At 48.1% G+C, this 23,875-nt stretch overlaps 1 protein-coding gene across 1 annotated transcript in view; it reads right to left on the bottom strand.

The window, feature by feature from the left end:
• The window catches only part of LOC147665643 (E3 ubiquitin-protein ligase TRIM11-like), a 296,424-nt gene that overhangs the window by 22,310 nt on the left and 250,239 nt on the right, over nucleotides 1–23,875 (bottom strand). Inside the window, exon 5 of the mRNA XM_086949620.1 lies at nucleotides 15,121–15,170. Within this exon, the coding sequence (XP_086805746.1) occupies nucleotides 15,121–15,170 (50 nt within the window). The remainder of the gene's footprint in view (nucleotides 1–15,120; nucleotides 15,171–23,875) is intronic.

Below are 23,875 nucleotides of genomic sequence, written 5' to 3'. Positions count from 1 at the left end.
GCTAGAACATCTCACTGAACTCCACCGTCCTGTAGAAACACTACAGGGGCTGGGCCAAAATATCTCACTGAACTCCACCACCCTGTAGAAACACTACAGGAGCTGAGCCAGAACATCTCACTGAACACCACAGCCCTGTAGAAACACTACAGGAGCTGAGCCAGAATATCTCACTGAACTCCACGGCCCTGCAGAAACACTACAGGGCCTGAGCCCTATTAGGTTACTGAACTCCACCACCCTGTAGAAACACTACAGGGCCTGAGCCAGAATATGTCACTGAACTCCACCGTCCTGTAAAAACACTACAGGGGCTGTGCCAGTATATCTCACTGTACTCCACCGCCCTTTAGAAAAACTACAAGGCCTGAGCAAGAATATCTCACTGAACTCCACCACCCTGTAGAACCACTACAGGAGCTGAGCCAGAATATCTCACTGAACAGCACAGCCCTGTAGAAACACTACAGGAGCTGAGCCAGAACATCTCACTGAACTCCACCGCCCTTTAGAAACACTACAGGGCATGAGCCAGAATATCTCACTGAACTCCACTGCCCTGTAGAAACACTATAGGGGCAGAGCCAGAATATCTCACTGAACTCCACCACCCTGTAGAAACACTACAGGGCCTAAGCCAGAATAGGTCACTGAACTCCACCACCCTGACAGAAAACCTACAGGGGCTGAGCCAGAATATCTCACTGTACTTCAGTGCCCTATGAGAAACACTACAGCGGCTGAGCCAGAATATCTCACGGAACTCCACCGCCCTGTAGAAACACTACAGGGGCTGTGCCAGAATATCTCACTGTACTCCACCGCCCTTTAGAAAAACTACAAGGCCTGAGCAAGAATATCTCACTGAACTCCACCACCCTGTAGAAACACTACAGGAGCTGAGCCAGAATATCTCACTGAACAGCACAGCCCTGTAGAAACACTACAGGAGCTGAGCCAGAACATCTCACTGAACTCCACCGCCCTTTAGAAACACTACAGGGCATGAGCCAGAATATCTCACTGAACTCCACCGCCCTGTAATAACACTACAGGGGCTGAGCCAGAATATCTCACTGAACTCCACCGCCCTGTAGAAACACTACAGAGGCTGAGACAGAAAATCTCACTGAACTCCACCGCCCAGTAAAAACACTACAGGGGCTGAGCCAGAATATCTCACTGAACTCCACCACCCTGTAGAAACACTTACAGGGGTTGAGCCAGAATATATCACTGAACTTCACCGCCCGATCAGAAACACTACAGGGGCTGAGCCAGAATATCTCACAGAACACCACTGCCCTGTAGAAACACTACAGGGGCTGAGCAAGAATATCTCACTGAACTCCACCGCCCTGTCAGAAATACTACAGGGGCTGAGCCAGACTATCTCACTGAACTCCACCACCATGTCAGAAACACTACAAGGGCTGGGCCAGAATATCTCAATGAACTCCACCGTCCTGTAGAAACACTACAGGGGCTGAGCCAGAATATCTCACTGAACTCCACCGCCCTGCAGAAACACTACAGGGGCTGAGTGAGAATATCTCACCAAACTCCACTTCCCTGCAGAAACACTACAGGGGCTGAGTGAGAATATCTCACTGAACTCCACCACCCTTTAGAAACACTACAGGGCCTGAGCAAGAATATCTCACTGAACTCCACCACCCTGTAGAAACACTTCAGGGCCTGAGCCATAATATGTCACTTAACTCCACTGCCCTGTAGAAACACTACAGGGGCTGAGCCAGAATATTTCATTGAACTCCACCGCCCTGTCAGATACACTACAGGGGTTGAGCCAGAATATCTTACTACACTACACCGCCCTGTAGATACACTACAGGGCCTGAGCCAGAATATCTCACTGAACTCCACCGTCCTGTAAAAACACTACAGGGGCTGGGTCAGAATACCTCACTGATCTCCACTGCCGTGTAGAAACACTACAGGGGCTGAGCCAGAATATCTCACTGAACTCCACCGCCCTGTCAGAAACACTACAGGGGCTGAGCCAAAATATCTTACTGAACTCCACCGCATTGTCAGAAACACTACAGGGGCTGAGCCAGAATCTCTCACTGAACTCCACCGTCCTGTCAGAAACACTACAGGGGCTGATCCAGAATATCTCACTGAATTTCAACGCCCTGTAGAAACACTACAGGGGCTGAGCCAAAATATCTCACTGAACTCCACCGTCCTGTCAGAAACACTACAGGGGCTGATCCAGAAAATCTCACTGAACTCCACCGCCCTGTCAGAAACACTACAGGGGTTGAGCCAGAATATCTCACTGAGCTCCGTCCTGTCAGAAATACTACAGGGGCTGATCCAGAATATCTCACTGAATTTCATCGCCCTGTAGAAACACTACAGGGGCCGAGCCAAAATATCTCACTGAACTCCACCACCCTGTAGAAACACTACAGGAGCTGAGCCAGAACATCTCACTGAACACCACAGCCCTGTAGAAACACTACAGGAGCTGAGCTAGAACATCTCACTGAACTCCACCGTCCTGTAGAAACACTACAGGGGCTGGGCCAGAATATCTCACTGAACTCCACCACCCTGTAGAAACACTACAGGAGCTGAGCCAGAACATCTCACTGAACACCACAGCCCTGTAGAAACACTACAGGAGCTGAGCCAGAATATCTCACTGAACTCCACGGCCCTGCAGAAACACTACAGGGCCTGAGCCCTATTAGGTCACTGAACTCCACCACCCTGTAGAAACACTACAGGGCCTGAGCCAGAATATGTCACTGAACTCCACCGCCCTGTCAGAAAACCTACAGGGGCTGAGCCAGAATATCTCACTGATCTCCACCGTCCTGTCAGAAGCACTACAGGGGCTGAGCCAGAATATCTCACTAAACTCCACCGCCCTGTAGAAATACTACAGGGGCAGAGCCAGAATATCTCACTGAACTCCACCGCCCTGTAGAAACACTACAGGGGCTGAGGCAGAATATCTCACTGAACTCCACCGCCCTGTAGAAACACTACAGGGGCTGAGCCAGGATATCTCACTTAACTCCACCGCCCTGTAGAAACACTACAGGGGCTGAGCCAGAATATCTCACTGAACTCCACCACCCTGTCAGAAACACTATAGGGGCTGAGCCAAAATATCTCACTGAACACCACCGCCCTGTAGAAACACTACAGGCGCTGATCCAGAATATTTCACTGAATTTCACTGCCCTTTATATACACTACAGGGTCTGAGCCAGAATATCTCACTGAACTCCACCACCCTGTAGAAACACCACAGGGGCTGAGCCAGAATACCTCAATGAACTCCACCGCCCTTTAGAAAAACTACAGGGTATGAGCCAGAATATCTCACTGAACTCCACGGCCCTGCAGAAACACTACAGGGCCTGAGCCCTATTAGGTCACTGAACTCCACCACCCTGTAGAAACACTACAGGGCCTGAGCCAGAATATGTCACTGAACTCCACCGCCCTGTCAGAAAACCTACAGGCGCTGATCCAGAATATTTCACTGAATTTCACTGCCCTTTATATACACTACAGGGTCTGAGCCAGAATATCTCACTGAACTCCACCACCCTGTAGAAACACCACAGGGGCTGAGCCAGAATATCTCAATGAACTCGACTGCCCTGTCAAACACTACAGGGGCTGAGCCAAAATATCTCAATGAACTCCACCGCCCAGTAGAAACACTTCAGGAGCTGAGCCAGAATATCTCAATGAACTCCACCGCCCTTTAGAAACACTACAGGGCATGAGCCAGAATATCTCACTGAACTCCACCGCCCTGCAGAAACACTACAGGGCCTGAGCCATATTATGTCACTGAACTCCACCACCCTGTAGAAGCACTACAGGGGCTGAGCCAGGATATCTCACTTAACTCCACCACCTTGTAGAAACACTACAGGGGCTGAGCCAGAATATCTCACTGAACTCCACCGCCCTGTCAAACACTACAGGGGCTGATCCAGAATATCTCACAGAATTCCACCGCCCTGTCAGAAACACTACAGGGGCTGAGCCAGAATATCTCACTGACCTCCACCGTCCTGTCAGAAACACTACTGGGGCTGATCCAGAATATCTCACTGAATACCGCCACCCTGTAGGAACACTACAGGGGCTGAGCCCGAATATCTCACTGAACTCCACCGCCCTGTAGAAACACTACAGGGGCTGAGCCAGAATATCTCACTGAACTCCACCGCCCTGTAGAAACTGTACAGGGGGTGAGCCAGGATATCTCACTGAACTTGACTGCCCTGTCAAATACTACAGGGGCTGATCCAGAATATCTCACTGAACTCCACCGCCCTGTAGAAACACTACAGGGGCTGAGCCAGAATATCTCACTGATCTCCACCGCCCAAGTCAGATACACTACAGGGGCTGAGCCAGAATATCTCAATGAACTCCATCGTCCTGTCGGAAACACTACAGGGGCTGTGCCAGAATATCTCACTGTACTCCACCGCCCTGTAGAAACACTACAGGGGCTGAGCCAGAATATCTCACTGAACTCCACCGCCCTGTAGAAACACTACAGGGTCTGAGCCAGAATATCTCACTGAACTCCACCGCCCTGTAGAAACACTACAGGGTCTGAGCCAGAATATCTCACTGAACTTCACCACCCTGTAGAAACACTACAGGGGCTGAGCCAGAATATCTTACTAAACTCCACCGCCCTGTAGAAACTGTACATGGGTTGAGCCACAATATCTCACTTAACTCCACTGCCCTGACAGATACACTGAAGGGGTTGAGACAGAATATCTCACTGAACTCCACCGTCCTTTCGGAAACACTACAGGGGCCGAGACAGAATATCTCACGGAACTCCACCGCCCTGTAGGAACACTACAGGGGCTGAGACAGAATGTCTCACTGAACTCCACCGCCCTGTAGGAACACTACAGGGGCTGAGCCAGAGTATCTGACTGAACACCAGCGGCCTGTTGAAACACTACAGGGGCTGACCAGAATATCTCACTGAACTCCAACGCCATGTCGGATACCTTACAGGGGCTGGGCCAGAATATCTTACTGAACTCCACCGCCCTTTAGAAAAACTACAAGGCCTTAGCAAGAATATCTCACTGAACTCCACCACCCTGTAGAAACACTACAGGAGCTGAGCCAGAATATCTCACTGAACAGCACAGCCCTGTAGAAACACTACAGGAGTTGAGCCAGAACATCTCACTGAACTCCACCGCCCTTTAGAAACACTACAGGGCATGAGCCAGAATATCTCACTGAACTCCACCGCCCTGCAGAAAGACTACAGGGCCTGAGCCATATTATGTCACTGAACTCCACTGCCCTGTAGAAACACTATAGGGGCAGAGCCAGAATATCTCACTGAACTCCACCACCCTGTAGAAACACTACAGAGGCTGAGCCAGAATATCTCACTGAACAGCACAGCCCTGTAGAAACACTACAGGAGCTGAGCCAGAACATCTCACTGAACTCCACCGCCCTTTGGAAACACTACAGGGCATGAGCCAGAATATCTCACTGAACTCCACCGCCCTGCAGAAAGACTACAGGGCCTGAGCCATATTATGTCACTGAACTCCACTGCCCTGTAGAAACACTATAGGGGCAGAGCCAGAATATCTCACTGAACTCCACCACCCTGTAGAAACACTACAGAGGCTGAGCCAGATTATCTCACTAAACTCCACCGCCCTATCAGAAACACTACATGGGCTGAGCCAGGATACCTCACTGAACTCCACCGCCCTGTAGAAACACTTACAGGGGTTGAGCCAGAATATATCACTGAACTTCACCGCCCGATCAGAAACACTACAGGGGCTGAGCCAGAATATCTCACTGAACACCACCGCCCTGTAGAAACACTACAGGGGCTGAGCCAGAATATCTCACTAAACTCCACCACCCTGTAGAAATACTACAGGGGCTGAGCCAGAATAGCTCACTGAACTCCACCACCCTGTCAGATAAACTACAGAGGCTGAGCCAGATTATCTCACTGAACTCCACCGCCCTATCAGAAACACTACATGGGCTGAGCCAGGACACCTCACAGAACTCCACCGCCCTGTAGAAACACTACAGGGCCTGAGCCACAATATCTCAGTGCACTCCACCGGCCTGTAGAAACACCACAGGGGCTGGGCCAGACTATCTCACTGAACTCCACCCTCCTGTAGAAACACTAGAGGTGCTGAGCCAGAATTTTTCACTGAACTCCACCACCATGTCAGAAACACTACAGGGGCTGAGCAAGAATATCTCAATGAACTCCACCGTCCTGTAGAAACACTACAGGGGCTGAGTGAGAATATCTCACTGAACTCCACCACCATGTCGGATACCCTACAGGGGCTGGGCCAGAATATCTCACTGAACTCCAATGTCCTGTCAGAAACACTACAGGGGCTGACCCAGACTATCTCACTGAACTCCCCTGCCTGTCCAAAACACTACAGGGGCTGAGCCAGAAAATCTCACTGATCACCACCCTGTAGAAACACTTCAGGGCCTGAGCCATAATATGTCACTGAACTCCACTGCCCTGTAGAAACACTACAGGGGCTGAGCCAGAATATCTCACTGAACTCCACCGTCCTGTAGAAACACTACAGGGGCTGGGTCAGAATACCTCACTGATCTCCACTGCCCTGTAGAAACACTACAGGGGCTGAGCCAGAATATCTCACTGAACTCCACCGCCCTGTCAGAAACACTACATGGACTGAGCCAAAATATCTTACTGAACTCCACCGCATTGTCAGAAACACTACAGGGGCTGAGCCAGAACCTCTCACTGAACTTCACCGTCCTGTAGAAACACTACAGGGGCTGATCCAGAATATCTCACTGAATTTCACCGCCCTGTAGAAACACTACAGGGGCTGAGCCAAAATATCTCACTGAACTCCACCTCCCTGTGGAAACACTACAGGGGCTGATATAGAATATCTAACTGGACTCCACCGCCCTGTCAGAAACACTACAGGGGTTGAGCCAGAATATCTCACTGAACTCCACCGTCCTGTCAAACACTACAGGGGCTGATCCAGAATATCTCACTGAATTCCACCGCCCTGTCAGAAACACTACAGGGTCTGAGCCAGAATATCTCACTGAACTCCACCGTCCTGTCAGAAACACTACTGGGGCTGATCCAGAATATCTCACTTAATTTCACCGCCCTGTAGAAACACTACAGGGGCCGAGCCAAAATATCTCACTGAACTCCACGCCCTGTAGAAACACTACAGGAGCTGAGCCAGAATATCTCACTGAACTCCACCGCCATGTCAGAAACCCTACAGGGGCTGGGCCAGAATATCTCACTGAACTCCACCACCCTTTAGAAACACTACAGGGCCGGAGCAAGAATATCTCACTGAACTCCACTACCCTGTAGAAACACTACAGGAGCTGAGCCAGAATATCTCACTGAACACCACAGCCCTGTAGAAACACTACAGGAGCTGAGCCAGAACATCTCACTGAACTCCACCGTCCTGTAGAAACACTACAGGGGCTGGGCCAGAATACCTCAATGAACTCCACCGCCCTTTAGAAAAACTACAGGGTATGAGCCAGAATATCTCACTGAACTCCACGGCCCTGCAGAAACACTACAGGGCCTGAGCCATATTAGGTCAGTGAACTCCACTGCCCTGTAAAAACACTATAGGGGCAGAGCCAGAATATCTCACTGAACTCCACCACCCTGTAGAAACACTTCAGGGCCTGAGCCAGAATATGTCACTGAACTCCACTGCCCTATCAGAAACACTACAGCGGCTGAGCCAGAATATCTAACTGAACACCACAGCCCTGTAGAAACACTACAGGGGCTGAGCCAGAATATCCCACTTAACTTCACCGCCTGTCCAAAACACTACAGGGGCTGAGCCAGAAAATCTCACTGATCTCCACTGCCCTGTAGAAACACTACAGGGGCTGAGCCAGAATATCTCACTGAACTCCACCGTCCTGTAAGAAGCACTACAGGGGCTGAGCCAGAATATCTCACTGAACTCCACCGTCCTGTAAGAAGCACTACAGGGGCTGAGCCAGAATATCTCACTGAATTGCACCACCATGTCAGAAACACTACAGGGGCTGAGCCAGAATATCTCAATGAACTCCACCGTCCTGTAGAAACACTACAGGGGCTGGGCCAGAATATCTCACTGAACTCCACCGCCCTGTAAGAAGCACTACAGGGGTTGAGGAAGAAAATATCTTACTAAACTACACCGCCCTGTAGATACACTACAGGGCCTGAGCCAGAATATCTCACTGAACTCCACCGTCCTGTAGAAACACTACAGGGGCTGGGTCAGAATACCTCACTGATCTCCACTGCCCTGTAGAAACACTACAGGGGCTGAGCCAGAATATCTCACTGAACACCACAGCCCTGTAGAAATACTACAGGGGCTGAGCCAGAATATCCCACTTAACTTCACCGCCTGTCCGAAACACTACAGGGGCTGAGCCAGAAAATCTCACTGATCTCCACTGCCCTGTAGAAACACTACAGGGGCTGAGCCAGAATATCTCACTGAACTCCACCGTCCTGTCAGAAGCACTACAGGGGCTGAGCCAGAATATCTCACTGAACTTCACTGTCCTATCAGAAACACTACAGGGGCTGAGCCAGAATATCGCACTGAATTTCACCGCCCTGTAGAAACACTACAGGGGCTGAGCCAAAATATCTCACTGAACTCCACCGTCCTGTCATAAACACTACAGGGGTTGAGCCAGAATATCTCACTTAACTCCACCGTCCTGTCAAACACTACAGGGGCTGATCCAGAATATCTCACTGAATTCCACTGCCCTTTAGAAACACTACAGGGGCTGAGCCAGAATGTCCCACTTAACTTCACCGCCTGTCCAAAACACTACAGGGGCTGAGCCAGAAAATCTCACTGATCTCCACTGCCCTGTAGAAACACTACAGGGGCTGAGCCAGAATATCTCAAACTCCACCGCCCTGTAGAAATACTACAGGGGCTGAGCCAGAATAGCTCACTAAACTCCACCGCCCTGTCAGAAACACTACAGGGGCTGAGCCAGAATATCTCACTGAACTCCACCACCCTGTCAGATAAACTACAGAGGCTGAGCCAGATTATCTCACTGAACTCCACCGCCCTATCAGAAACCCTACAGGAGCTGAGCTAGGATACCTCTCAGAACTCCACCGCCCTGTAGAAACACTACAAGGGCTGAGCCAGAATATCTCACTGAACTCCACCGCCCTATCAGAAACACTACAGGAGCTGAGCTAGGATACCTCACAGAACTCCACCGCCCTGTAGAAACACTACAAGGGCTGAGCCAGAATATCTCACTGAACACCACCGGCCTGTAGAAACACCACAGGGGCTGGGCAAGACTATCTCACTGAACTCCACCCTCCTGTAGAAACACTAGAGGTACTGAGCCAGAATTTCTCACTGAACTCCACTACCATGTCAGAAACACTACAGGGGCTGAGCCAGAATATCTCACTGATCTCCACCGCCCTGTCAGAAATACTACAGGGGCTGAGCCAGAATATCTCACTGAACTCCACCGCCCTGTCAGAAACACTACAGGGGCTGAGCCAAAATATCTCACTGAACTCCACCGTCCTGTCATAAACACTACAGGGGTTGAGCCAGAATATCTCACTGAACTCCACCGTCCTGTCAAACACTACAGGGGCTGATCCAGAATATCTCACTGAATTCCACTGCCCTGTAGAAACACTACAGGGGCTGAGCCAAAATATCTCACTGAATTTCACCGCCCTGTAGAAACACTACAGGGGCTGAGCCAGAATATCTCACTGAATTTCACCGCCCTGTAGAAACACTACAGGGGCTGAGCCAAAATATCTCACTGAACTCCACCGTCCTGTCAAACACTAAAGGGGCTGATCCAGAAAATCTCACTTAACTCCACCGCCCTGTAGAAACACTACAGGGGCTGATACAGAATATCTCACGGAACTCCACTGCCCTGTCAGAAACACTACAGGGGTTGAGCCAGAATATCTCACTGAATTCCACCGTCCTGTCAAACACTACAGGGGCTGATCCAGAATATCTCACTGAACTCCACTGCCATGTCAGAAACCCTACAGGGGCTGGGCCAGAATATCTCACTGAATTCCACCACCCTTTAGAAACACTACAGGGCCTTAGCAAGAATATCTCACTGAACTCCACCACCCTGAAGAAACACTACAGGAGCTGAGCCAGAATATCTCACTGAACACCACTAATCTGTAGAAACACTACAGGAGCTGAGCCAGAACATCTCACTGAACTCCACCGTCCTGTAGAAACACTACAGGGGCTGGGCCAGAGTACCTCAATGAACTCCACCGCCCTTTAGAAAAACGACAGGGCCTGAGCCAGAATATCTCAATGAACTCCACCGTCCTGTAGAAACACTACAGGGGCAGAGCCAGAACATCTCACTGAACTCCACCGTCCTGTAGAAACACTACAGGGGCTGGGCCAGAGTACCTCAATGAACTCCACCGCCCTTTAGAAAAACGACAGGGTATGAGCCAGAATATCTCACTGAACTCCACGGCCCTGCAGAAACACTACAGGGCCTGAGCCATATTATGTCACTGAACTCCACTGCCCTGTAGAAACACTATAGGGGAAGAGCCAGAATATCTCACTGAACTCCACCACCCTGTAGAAACACTACAGGGCCTGAGCCAGAATATGTCACTGAACTCCACCGCCCTGTCAGAAAACCTACAGGGGCTGAGCCAGAATATCTCACTGAACACCACAGCCCTGTAGAAATACTACAGGGGCTGAGCCAGAATATCCCACTTAACTTCACCGCCTGTCCGAAACACTACAGGGGCTGAGCCAGAAAATCTCACTGATCTCCACTGCCCTGTAGAAACACTACAGGGGCTGAGCCAGAATATCTCACTGAACTCCACCGTCCTGTCAGAAGCACTACAGGGGCTGAGCCAGAATATCTCACTGAACTTCACTGTCCTATCAGAAACACTACAGGGGCTGAGCCAGAATATCGCACTGAACACCACCGCCCTGTAGAAACACTACAGGGGCTGAGCAAGAATATCTCACTAAACTCCACCGACCTGTAGAAATACTACAGGGGCTGAGCCAGAATAGCTCACTAAACTCCACCGCCCTGTAGAAACATTACAAGGGCTGAGCCAGAATATCTCACTGAACTCCACCACCCTGTCAGATAAACTACAGAGGCTGAGCCAGATTATCTCACTGAACTCCCCCCCCTATCAGAAACACTACAGGGGCTGAGCCAGGATACCTTACAGAACTCCACCCCCCTGTAGAAACACTACAGGGCCTGAGCCAGAATATCTCAATGAACTCCACCGTCCTGTAGAAACACTACAGGGGCAGAGCCAGACTATCTCACTGAACTCCACCACCATGTCAGAAACACTACATGGGCTGGGCCAGAATATCTCAATGAACTCCACCGTCCTGTAGAAACACTACAGGGGCTGAGCCAGAATATCTCACTGAACTCCACCGTCCTGTAGAAATACTACAGGGGCTGAGCCAGAATAGCTCACTAAACTCCACCGCCCTGTAGAAACATTACAAGGGCTGAGCCAGAATATCTCACTGAACTCCACCGCCCTGCCAGAAATACCACAGGGGCTAAGCCAGAATATCCCACTGAACTCCACCGCCCTGTAGAAACACTACAGGGGCTGAGCCAGAATATCTCACTGAACTCCACCGCCCTGTCAGAAACACTACAGGGGCTGAGCCAGAATATCTCGATGAACTCCACCGCCCTGTCAGAAACACTACAGGGGCTGAGCCAGAATATCTCAATGAACTCCACCGTCCTGTAGAAACACTACAGGGCCTGAGCCAGAATATCTCACTGAACTCCACCGTCCTGTAGAAACACTACAGGGGCTGAACTAGACTATCTTACTAAACTCCACCGCCCGGTCAGAAATACTACAGGGGCTGAGCCAGACTATCTTACTGAACTCCACCACCATGTCAGAAACACTACAGGGGCTGAGCCAGAATATCTCACTGAACTCCACCGCTCTGTCAGAAATACTACAGGGGCTGACCAGAATATTTCACTGAACTCCACCGCCATGTCAGAAACACTACACGGGCTGAGCAGAATATCTCACTGAACTCCACCGCCCTGTCAGAAATACTACAGGGGCTGAGCCAGAATATCTCAATGAACTCCACCGCCCTGCAGAAACACTACAGGGGCTGAGTGAGAATATCTCACTGAACTCCATTGCCCTGCAGAAACACTACAGGGGCTGAGTGAGAATGTGATGTGAAGTGATGTGAAAGGCATTTATAAAGCGCAGCATACACTATACAGTTTCTTGGCGTGAGAATATCTCACTGAACTCCACCGCCCTGCAGAAACACTACAGGGGCTGATCCAGAATCTCTCACTGAACTCCACCTCCCTGTAAAAACACTACAGGGCCTGAGCCAGAATACCTCAATGATCTCCACCGCCCTGTGGAAACACTACAGGGTCTGAGACCGAATATCTCAATGAACTCCACCGCCCTGTAGAAACTCTACAGGAGCTGAGCCAGAATATCTCACTGAACTCCACCGCCCTGTAGAAACACCACAGGGGCTGATCCAGAATATCTCACTGAACTCCAGCGTCCTGTCATAAACACTACAGGGGCTGAGCCAGAATATCTCACTGAACTCCACCGCCCTGTCAGAAACACTACAGGGGCTGACACAGAATATCTCACTGAACTCCACCGCCCTGTAGAAACACTACAGGGGCTGAGTCAGAATATCTCACTGAAATCCACCGCCCTGTAGAAACACTACAGGGGCTGTGCCAGAATATCTCAATGAACTCCACCGCCCTGGAGAAACACTACAGGAGCTGAGCCAGAATATCTCACTGAACTCCACCGCCCTGTAGAAACACCACAGGTGCCCCTAAGGTCCTTGTTAAAAACCTGGTTATTCGCCTAGACCGGGCATTGACCATGAAGGGGCATTCCGCTTATACTGCCGGCTCCTGCTTCTACGTGCTGGGTTTCTTATGGCGAGTTTTTCCTTTCCTCCCAGATTCTACTTGTAAAACCCTCATTCAGACAATGGTAGTAAGCCGCTTAGACTATTTCAACGCTCGCCTGGTCTCAGCCAATGAGTACTCACTTACCAGATTGCAGGTGGCTCAGCACACCGCAGCGTGCCTTGTCTCGAATGCCCCCCAGAAAATTGCCTCCCTTCCTCTCCTTCAACCGCTTCATTGGCTTCCAGTGCGCAAGCGGGTTAACCCCTTTACTGCTAAGGCAATATTATTGCTGCCATTCACTTTCCATTGAAATCAATGGAAAGTCCATGACGAGTTACCCTTGTCATTAGCGGCGAAGAGGTTAAATTCTAAATCTGCTGCACCGTCCACAAGGCCTTGTATAACAATGGCCCCCTCTGCATCACCAATAAACGTAATCATTATGTCCCTTCTAGGATCCTCCGATCAGGAACCAAATCGCTTCTCTTGGTCCCACGGATCAGCAAATCAAGGTTAGGTGGGAAAACCTTTTGCTACCTCGCTCCCCTTTTTCGGAATCAACTCCCCATTTACCTGAGGGGGAATCAACTCCCCATTTACCTGAGACAATGTCCTGACTATCTCCGATTTAGAAAGCTTCTTAAGACTGCTCTGTTCTGATAATGCTAGTCAGCCTGTCCAGCAGATAGGTTTAAAGCACAGAGATACCGCTTTGGGGGTGATTTAGGCGCTATATAAAACCCATAAATAAATAAACGAATTAATGTGAGGTGTGAAATTACAACATCTGACTTTCCGATAAACTTAGCATGAATGTCCAAGGGGAAGATTGATTTAAACAAAGGAAATGCTGAAGCACATATACAGAATGGAGATTATTAGAAATCTGGTAAAATCTTGAAAATACAAAGTTTAGGGACAAATCAAGTAACTGTACACTGGCGTGAGTGCACGTTACCACTAAATACCATACAATACCTTACCATACCAGACCATATCGCCATCCCATTCTATCCATTACCACCATACCAAACCATCCCATACCACTATACCATATTATACAATGATCTCACCCTATAGTACACCCACCATACCATCATAACATTCTATTCCAGTCCACACCATCCCATCCAATCCAATCCCATCCCACCATAACATCCCATACATACTATACCATTCCGTAGCACACCACACCATAGCATACCACACCACACCATACCATACCAAAGCCCATCACACCACACCATACCAGGGTATACCATACCACACCACCCCTTACCATAGCACACCAGACCACAGCATACCATAGTACACCACACCATACATGCCATATCAGTCCACACCATCCCATCCCATCCAACCCCATCCCACCATAACATCCCATAACATACCATACATACCATACCATTCCGTAGCACACCATACTATAACATAATGCCATCCCATGCCATGCATTACCATCATACCAAACCATCCCATACCACTATACCATATTATACCATGATCTCACCCTAAAGTACACCCACCATACCATCATAACATTCCATACCAAACCAGTCCACACTATCCTATCTGATCCCATCCCACCATAACATCCCATAACATACCATTTCGTAGCACACCACATCATACCATACCACCCTACACCATACCATTACACACAACACTATACCGCACCATACCATAGCCCACAACACAATACCATAGCACACCACACCATTTCGTAGCACACCACACCATACCATACCACCCCACACCATACCATAGCACACGACACTATACCACCCCATACCATAGCACACCGCACCATACCATACCATAGCACACCACATCATACCATTGCCCACCACACCATACCATATCACACCATACCATAGTATGCCGCACCATACCACACCAAACCATACCATAGCCCACCATCCCATACCATATCACACGATACAATACCATACCATACCATACCATACCACACCACAACATACCATATCATTTTCATGAACAGTAACATTCAGAGTTAATCATCGCAATGATATTTACCTTTATAACTCTTCATCACCTCTGGGGTCGGAATCTTCATATTATTCCACCTGTAATAACACATACATGATCTTTGTATTAAAGAGCAATGACAGCTACTAGAACAAAGGTTGAACATCACATAAGACCTGTATTTGAAATAAGATTCAGTATTAAGAGCAGCACCTGCGGACCAGACCTCAGTGTGAGTTACTGTTCATACGCTACTGTCAAAGCTCTAACGATACCCAAAAGTACCTTCAATATCTTCTGATAGGAAGTGGGTGTTCTAAGCCAAATAGCTCAGTGAGACCAGTGTGCTTCTTGTGAGGCCACGGAGTATCTCAGCATGGGTCTTCTAGTAGTGTCCGCTGGATCAGTGAAAGGGGGGCTGACTAACAGGTTGCATCTGCTCCTGGTGGAGTCTTGTGTATATACTTAAAAATTCACAGAAAAACCATAGGTTTCAGGCACGTTATAGTTAGTTGGACATTTCATTCATACAAAACAATAGAAATTCCGGTGTTATAGTTAGTTCAGCTAACTATACCTCGCACCCCCGCAATGCACTTCTGATGACATCACATATTACATCATTCGTGACATGGTCGGTGACATCACTGATGACATCACTGATGACATATCAAATGATATCACTGATTACATCATTCACGTGAAAATCTGATACATCTCCTCACACCCTAATGTAACCTTTCATACACCCACTCTACAATATACACTACCATTTTCGAAACCCTACACACACCAATACCAGTTACTACATACACACTGACTGATTTACAGGTCTACACACACATCCAGTCATTCACCCATACAGTCACTCATACATGCAGTCACTAATCAATACAACACTATGATGCACACTCATACAGCTACACAGACGCTCACACACCACCACTCATCCAGAGTTACTCACACATCTAGTCAGTCATGCAAAGAATCAATCACAGTCCCATTTACTCACCTTAAATTAAATACATACCAACTCACTTATTCCTACAGAAACAAATCCATACTTACTCTCTTCTACAATGACTCATACAAGTACACATTCATCCATAAACCCACTGTCACAATCACTTACTCTCACATATACTTATTTAAATACACCATTACTGAAATATACTGTCTTTTACCTATGTAGTTACTCGCACATTTACCACTAAGACATCCATTCACTCACAACACACCCATACACTCACTCACCCACCCATACAGCTGTTTCCTTATACAGTCTTGAACCCATACACCCAGTGTATTAACCACTCACACATCTCTGCAGTCACACACTTCCCAGCCACACATACACTGAGGCACCCCTACAAATACTCAGGTAACCAAACAATAACTGATATAAACATTCATGTAGCTACTCATCAACGCATGCACACACTTACACACCAAGTTACACACTGATACACAGATTCACACAAAATCATCCATACATACACTCATACACCCATTAATTTCTCAATACTCCTTGGAATTTATTTATATAAGGCATATTTAAACTTTACAGAAGCACACAGTCACTGGATGATGTCATCAGTGATGTCATGAATGATGTAATATGTGATGTCATCAGCAGTGCATTGTGGGGGTGCGAGTTATAGTTAGCTGAACTAACTATAACGCCGGAATTTATATGGTTTTGTACGAATGATATGTCCTAACTATAGCGTGCCTGAAACCTATTTTTTTTTTAGTGAATTTCAAAGGTTTTTAAAATGCTAATTTCTAACTATAACGTGCCTGAAACCTATGTTTTTTTTAGTGAATTTCAAAGGTTTTTTAAATGCTAATTTCTAACTATAACGTGCCTGAAACCTATGGTTTTTTTCAGTGAATTTCAAAGGTTTTTGAACTAACTATAACGTGCCTGAGTTTAGTGTACCTGAATCCTACAACAAATACTATAAAATACCGAGCCAAAGTGGGGGCCTATCCAGGTTTGTGTGAGGTTAATAATTTTGTTACACATATTGTGGACATATTTTTTTAGATGTTTTAAAAAGCGCTACACATTTCCAGACCACTTCAGAGCACTTCACTTTGCTCCCTTAACCATATTCCCTACTCCGTTATTTGCAATTATTAATGTATACATTTGCCTCTATTTGTACATGAATTTAGTAATTGTGTTACCTAGACTTTTAACTTATTTGTTTATTACATGTTTATATTTCGGATAATTTTATTAAGAACGTTATAGATTCAGCAACAATTTAAAAAAAAATTGAAAAAAGGCCATGGTGTTACAGGCATGTGTAACAGATGTGAAATGAAAAGTTTTATAAAACACACAGTACACATTTGCCAGATAATTCTAGTTTCGGTGCTCACCAGATACAAAGGCGATACATGAATCTGCATTAAAATTGCTCTGTTTTTTTCCAATCCAAAATTATTAATTCTAAAAATGTGTGGGTGCCGTAAAGGTGAAAATATTAACACATATTGCACAATCTGATTAAACACGCACCTTAGCTATATGTTGACATACACCCGCTCCAGCGCACCGCCGCCCCTAACACCCCCGGACACCTTTCACTGACGGTATGTTTCTGGTACCTTTCCGCAGGGCTTCGATTTGAGCCAGCAGGGCGAAGAGCATGTCTGTGCTGGGCGAGCCCTTGGGGGCATTCGGCTCCTTGAGGGCGTCCATCACGCATTGCTTCCCCCGCTCTGCCTGCAGGGGCGGCTCTAGGCTCATGGCATCCCTGAGCAGGGAGCATGGGTAGGGGGCCCCGGAAGAGGGGGTCCGGACAGGGCGGAGCGCAGTGGCCAGTGAAGAGGGGGGGGCCAGTGTGTTTGGAAGTGGAACAGAGCCAGAGGCCACCAAATCCCTGCCAGGAACCTCCATGCAAATATGTATCCATTCTCAGAGGATTATTATATTAAGGATATATATTGGCGTGGTGGCCCTGGGGTTTGGTGGCCCTGTGCAGGTGCACAGCTTGCACATGCCTAAGGCCGCCCCTGCTGCCTGCCTCTCCCAGGCGGGGCTCAGACCTCGGTCCTCCGGTCCAGTCCCACCCAGGCCTGGCTCTGAGGAGGCTGGCGGCACAGGCAGGGTTTCAGGTCCCTGTGGAGGGCGCAGGGAGGGAGGCTGCACGCCGGCACACGCAGAGCGGGAGGTGGTGGGAGGAGGCACGGAGCAGGCACAGCGGGTGGGAGTAGCCGTGGGGAATGAGGGCTTCACGCTGCACAGAGAGCAGGCTCATGGGTAGGGGCTGCCTGGGATCAGGTACCGGTGAGGGTTGCAGGCAGCAGGCATAGCAGCATGAAGTAAACCTGAAAGTAGGATTTTCACAGGGAGCAAGCAGGGGTGCTGCGGGCATGCTTGAACCAGGCATGTATGTACTAGTTGGGAGTGATCCTGAGGGCAGAGTGTCCACAGGAAGCAGGTAGGTGGGCTGCGGAGATGCTGGGAACAGGCAAGTCTGAAGGAGAGTGATCCTCAGTGCAGGGTGTTCACAGGGAGCAGGCAAGGATGCTAGAAACAGGCAGGTCTGGAAGGAAGTGACCCTGAGTACATGGTGTTCACAGGGAGCAGGCACAGACAGTGCGGGGAGGCTGGATGCAGGCAGGTATGGAGGAGACTTTTCTCATGCCGGCTGTTCACACAGAGCAGGCAGGGGTCATGCGGGGAGGCTGGAAGCAGGCAAGCAAGGAGGAGTTTGTGCTTATGTAGGCTGTTCACAGGTAGCAGGCTAGGGTGCTGCGGGGATGCTGGAATCAGGCAGGTATGGTATGAGGAGACTGTTTTAGTGCAGGCTGTTCACAGGGGGCAGGCAGGGGTGCTGCGGGCAAGCTGGAAGCAAGCAGGCATGGAAGTGAGTGATCCTGAGTGCAGGGAGTTTACAGGGAGCAGGCAGAAGTGCTGCAAACTGTCTGGGAGCAGGCAGGAATAGTAAGAGCAGGCAGGAGAGGTTGGACTGCACTGTGTGGCTTTCAGAGCTTATGCAGAGCAGACAGAGGCACTAGCGTCGGCTGAGTATGGAGGGGTGATGAGGGAGGTGCAAAGGCATTAACATAATTAGTTTGGCTGTCCGGAACATGGACTCCCACTGAGTACAAGAAGAAAGGGACCCTCAATCTTGTTACACATGTTAAGGCACCTCGGGCGCATGTGTCCCGCACAGAAGCAGGAAGTCACGAGAACTCACCATCAAGTGAAAGTGACGTGAAGTGCACGTGCCAGCGTGAAACACAGCGCCAAGAGACAGTTCTGTGCTGCAGATAGTAACAGTAGCGATAACACGATCTGTGTATTGTAGCAGTGTTTGCATCTGTATAGCGTTTCATAAGCTTGACAACGCTCCGAAGCTTTTCGAGAAGGGGTAACACGCTCCTCTAGTATTCACCTGGATGGAAATGTGTAGGTGGCCTTGTGTGTTAGGATCTGAGCTGGTAGAATGCATTAACAACAACACCACAACCGATGACAACTATCAACACCACAACCGACGATAACAACAACACCACAACTGACGACAACAATAACAACAACAACTACAGTAATAATAATGATGATATTAAAAAAATAAGAGCAGGGGCTCAATTAAATGAAGCGCGGGAGCCCACTCTTCATTTTAAAAAACAATTTTGGTGGGATTTATAGACCCAGCACGATTTTCGCCGAAATAAAAAGAAAAATGCTTTTTTTTGGCCCTGGGGGTCCTTGTGGGACCCCCTGAGCAGGCCTAGGTGGTCAGGGTGATTCTAAGCTACCACTTTTCCTCTTTCTCACCTTTCTATCGAGTCACAAGATGGCTGCCAACACTTCCTGGTTTGGAGTGTTGACAACCAATTAGAATAAAGCTCGTGGACCAGAGAGTCACCGTGCCTCTATATATCAAAACATTTACAATGCAACGGTCTCGCCTTTGCAAAAGTTAGAGCTATTGGCATTGTAAATGACAAACTTTTTATTGATGTGTTGGTTTTGAAAACAGAGAAATAAATAGCATTGTCATTTACAATGCCAATAGCTTAATCTCTCGCAAATGCGAGACCTATTGCATTTGCACACACACACACACACACACATCCACACACACACACACACACACACACAGAGAGAGCCACACACACACACACACACACACACACCGACACACACACACACACACCCACACACACACACACACACACAGAGAACCACACACACATACACAGAGCCACAGATCACGCAGCTCTTGGTGTGTCCTATCTGTGTTGGCAATTATCACCCCACTCTCGGTATTCTTCCCCCGGGTGTTGTTTACTTCGCAGAAAATCTCCAAAACATGTTTTTTCCCCTCTCTGAGCTTGATAGAATCAGTGTGGCGGAGTTGTATTTTTCCACGCTATGACTGGGGTTTTTGGTGAGAATGTCCTTTGGGTCGCTTTTGGTGTTGCAGATCGGTGATTTTCGGGAGGGACAGAGGGGTATGTGGTGCTGTTTTCGGGGAGCGGGGGCTCTTTCTGTGGCTGCCATGCAGCACTTCCTCCTCCCGCAGCCCCCATCTTTCTTTTCTCTCTCCCTGCTCGGAGGGAGATAGAGAGTGAGAGAGAGAGGGCAGCTCTCGGCTCCAGCCAAAGCGCTAAATGTAAAACAAGTATCAGGAAGGGAGTTTAAGAAAGGAAGAGACGGGCCTAACGTGATAAAATGGACGACAAGTTGTAGAAAGGATCTGGTAGAGGGAGAAAAATGGTTCTGAGAGAGAGAGAAAGGAAGGAGAAGGAGATGGAGATGGACAGGAGCTGATCAGATGAGAGCAATAAAATGGACAGGGGGAATATTTAAGCTAATAAAGGATCGAATTGATGGGTGGAAGAGACCACATCGACTTCAAGAGGAACAAGCATTTGCAATGCAATAGGTCTTGCATTAGGAAAGTTTGAGTTATTTGTCCTGTAAATGACAAATTTGTTATTGGTGTTATTTTTGAAAATTAAGAAATTAATAGCGTTGTCATTAACAATGATAATACTTTTATTTTTTGACAATGTGACACCTATAGCATTTTTAATGCAACATGTTTTGTATTTACGTGACTTAGAAGTATTGATTTTACAAATAATGTTTTTTTGAAATAATTAATACTTAAATAAAATTATTGTAATTTATAATGGCAATAGCTTAAACTTTTGTAAATAACTTTTGTGAAGATTATGTTCAGTGTATTTTATCGTGACTAAAATGTAAGAACAGAAGTGAAATATCAACATTTTTTTGTGACATTTGTAACAAAGCTTGAAACATTGAGAGAACATATTTGAACCAGTTGTTGTTGAATGTTTGCACAGATTGATACTGTGGTGGCGCTGAGTGATGTGGTGGCGACAAGTGATGCTGTGGCGTTCAGTGATGCAGTGGTAGCGCATAGTGATGTTGTGGTGCCCCTGAGTGTGCTGTGGCGCCCCCGAGTGATGCTGTTGTTGTGCGATAGATAGAGTGAGGGCGATAGATAGATAGATAGACTGAGCGCGATAGATAGAGTGAGGGCGATAGATGGAGTGCGGGCGATAGATGGAGTGCGGGCGATAGATGGAGTGCGGGCGATAGATAGAGGGGGGCGATAGATAGATAGAGGGAGGGCGATAGATAGAGAGAGGGCGATGGATAGATAGAGGGAGGGCGATAGATAGAGTGAGGGCGATAGAAGGAGGGCGATAGATAGAGTGAGGGCGATAGATAGAGTGTATGTATGCGAGTGTGCATGTACAGAAGGATGTATGTGGAAGAGAGCAGCAGATCAGCTCAGGTGAAGAGAACATTGAGTTAAAGAAGGAGGCGGGTGGAAGAGAGCAGCAGATCAGCACAGGAGAAGAAAACAGTGAGTTAGATAGGGGGGCGGGGTGAAAGAGAACAGCAGTTTAGCACAGGAGAAGAGAACATGAGTTAAATAAGGAGGTGGGTGGAAGAGAGGAGCCGATCAGCACATGAGAAGAGAACAGGGAGTTAAGTAAGGAAGCGGGTGGAAGAGAACATCAGATTAGCACAGGAGAAGAAAACAGTGAGTTAGATAAGGGGGCAGGGTGAAAGAGAACAGCAGTTTAGTACAGGAGAAGAGAACATGGAGTAAAATAAGGAAGTGGGTGGAAGAGAGGAGCAGATCAGCACATTAGAAGAGAACAGGGAGTGAGGGCGATAGATAGATGTGTGTGGTTGTGTGTGTGTGGTTGCATGTGTGTTGTATGTGTGTGCATGGTTGTATGTATGCGAGTGTGCGGTTACAGAAGGATGTATGTGGAAGAGAGCAGCAGATCAGCATATTATACAAGGACAGGGAGTTAAAGAAGGATGCGTGTTGAAGAGATCAGGAGATCAGCACCGGAGAAGAGACCAGGGTTTTGGATAAGGGGATGGGGTGGAAGAGAGCAGCAGATCAGGATGGGAGAAGAGAACAGAACAGGGAGTTAAAGAAGGAGGCTGGTTTTAGAGAGCGGCAGATCAGCACAGGAGAAGAGAACAGGGAGTTAAATAAGGAGGCGGGTGGAAGAGAGCAGCAGAATAGCACAGGAGAAGAGAACAGAGAGTTAAAGAAGGAGGTGGGTGGAAGAGAACAGCAGATCAGCACAGGAGAAGAGAACAGGGAGTTAAAGAAGGAGGTGGGGTGGAAGAGAGCAGCAGATCAGCACAGGAGAAGAGAACAGGTAGTTAAAGAAGGAGGCGGGTGAAAGAACAGCAGATCGGCACAGGAGAAGAGAAGAGAACAGGGAGTTGGAGAATGAGGTGGTGTAATAGAGCAGTAGATTAGTACGGGAGAATAGAAGAGAACAGGGAGTTAAAGAAGGAGGTGAGGTGGAAGAGAGCAGCAGATTAGCACAGCAGAAGAGAACAGTGAGTTAAAGAAGGAGGTGGGTGGAATAGAATAGCAGATCAGCACAGGAGAAGAGAGCAGGGAGCTGCAGAAGGAGGCGGTGTAAAAAAACAGCAGATCAGTAGAGGAGAAGAGAACAGGGAGTTAGAGAAGGAGGTGAGGTGAAAGAACAGTAGATCAGTACCAGAGAAGAGAAAAGGGAGTTAAAGAAGGAGGCGGGTGGAAGAGAGCAGCAGATCAGCACAGGTGAAGAGAACAGGGATTTAAAGAAGGAGTTGGGGTGGAAGAGAACAGCAGATCAGCACGAGAGAAGAGAAAAGGGAGTAAGAGAAGGAGGCGGTGAAAGAGAACAGCAGATCAGCACAAGAGAAGAGAAAAGGGAGTTAGAGAAGGAGGCGGGTGAAGAGAACAGCAGATCAGCACATGAGAAGAGAACAGGGAGTTAAGTAAGGAAGCGGGTGGAAGAGAACAACATATTAGCACATGAGAAGAGAACAGTGAGTTAGAGACGGGGCGGGTGAAAGAACAGCAGTTTAGCACATGAGAAGAGAAAAGGGAGTTTGAGAAGGAGGCGGTGGAAGAGAGCAGCAGATCAGCACAGGAGAAGAGAACAGGGAGTTAGAGAAGGAGGCGGGTGAAAGAACAGCAGATTAGCACAGGAGAAGAGAACAGGGATTTAGAGAAGGAGGTGGGGTGGAAGAGAACAGCAGATCAGCACAAGAGAAGAGAAAAGGGAGTTAGAGAAGGAGGCGGGTGAAAGAGAACAGCAATTTAGCACAGGAGAAGAGAAAAGGGAGTTAGAGAAGTAGGCAGATGGAAGATACCTTAAAGATTATCACAGGAGAAGAGAATAGGGAGTTAGTGAATGATGCTGGAGGAAGAGAGCAGCAGATCCGCATGTGAGAAGAGAACAGGGAGTTAGAGAAGGAGGTTGTGGAAAGGAA

The sequence above is a fragment of the Lissotriton vulgaris genome, unplaced genomic scaffold, assembly GCF_964263255.1.
Source record: "Lissotriton vulgaris unplaced genomic scaffold, aLisVul1.2 SCAFFOLD_1841, whole genome shotgun sequence".
NCBI lineage: Eukaryota > Metazoa > Chordata > Amphibia > Caudata > Salamandridae > Lissotriton > Lissotriton vulgaris.
The sequence above is the reverse complement of the archived record's forward strand: the minus strand, read 5'-3'. Positions and strand labels throughout refer to the sequence as shown.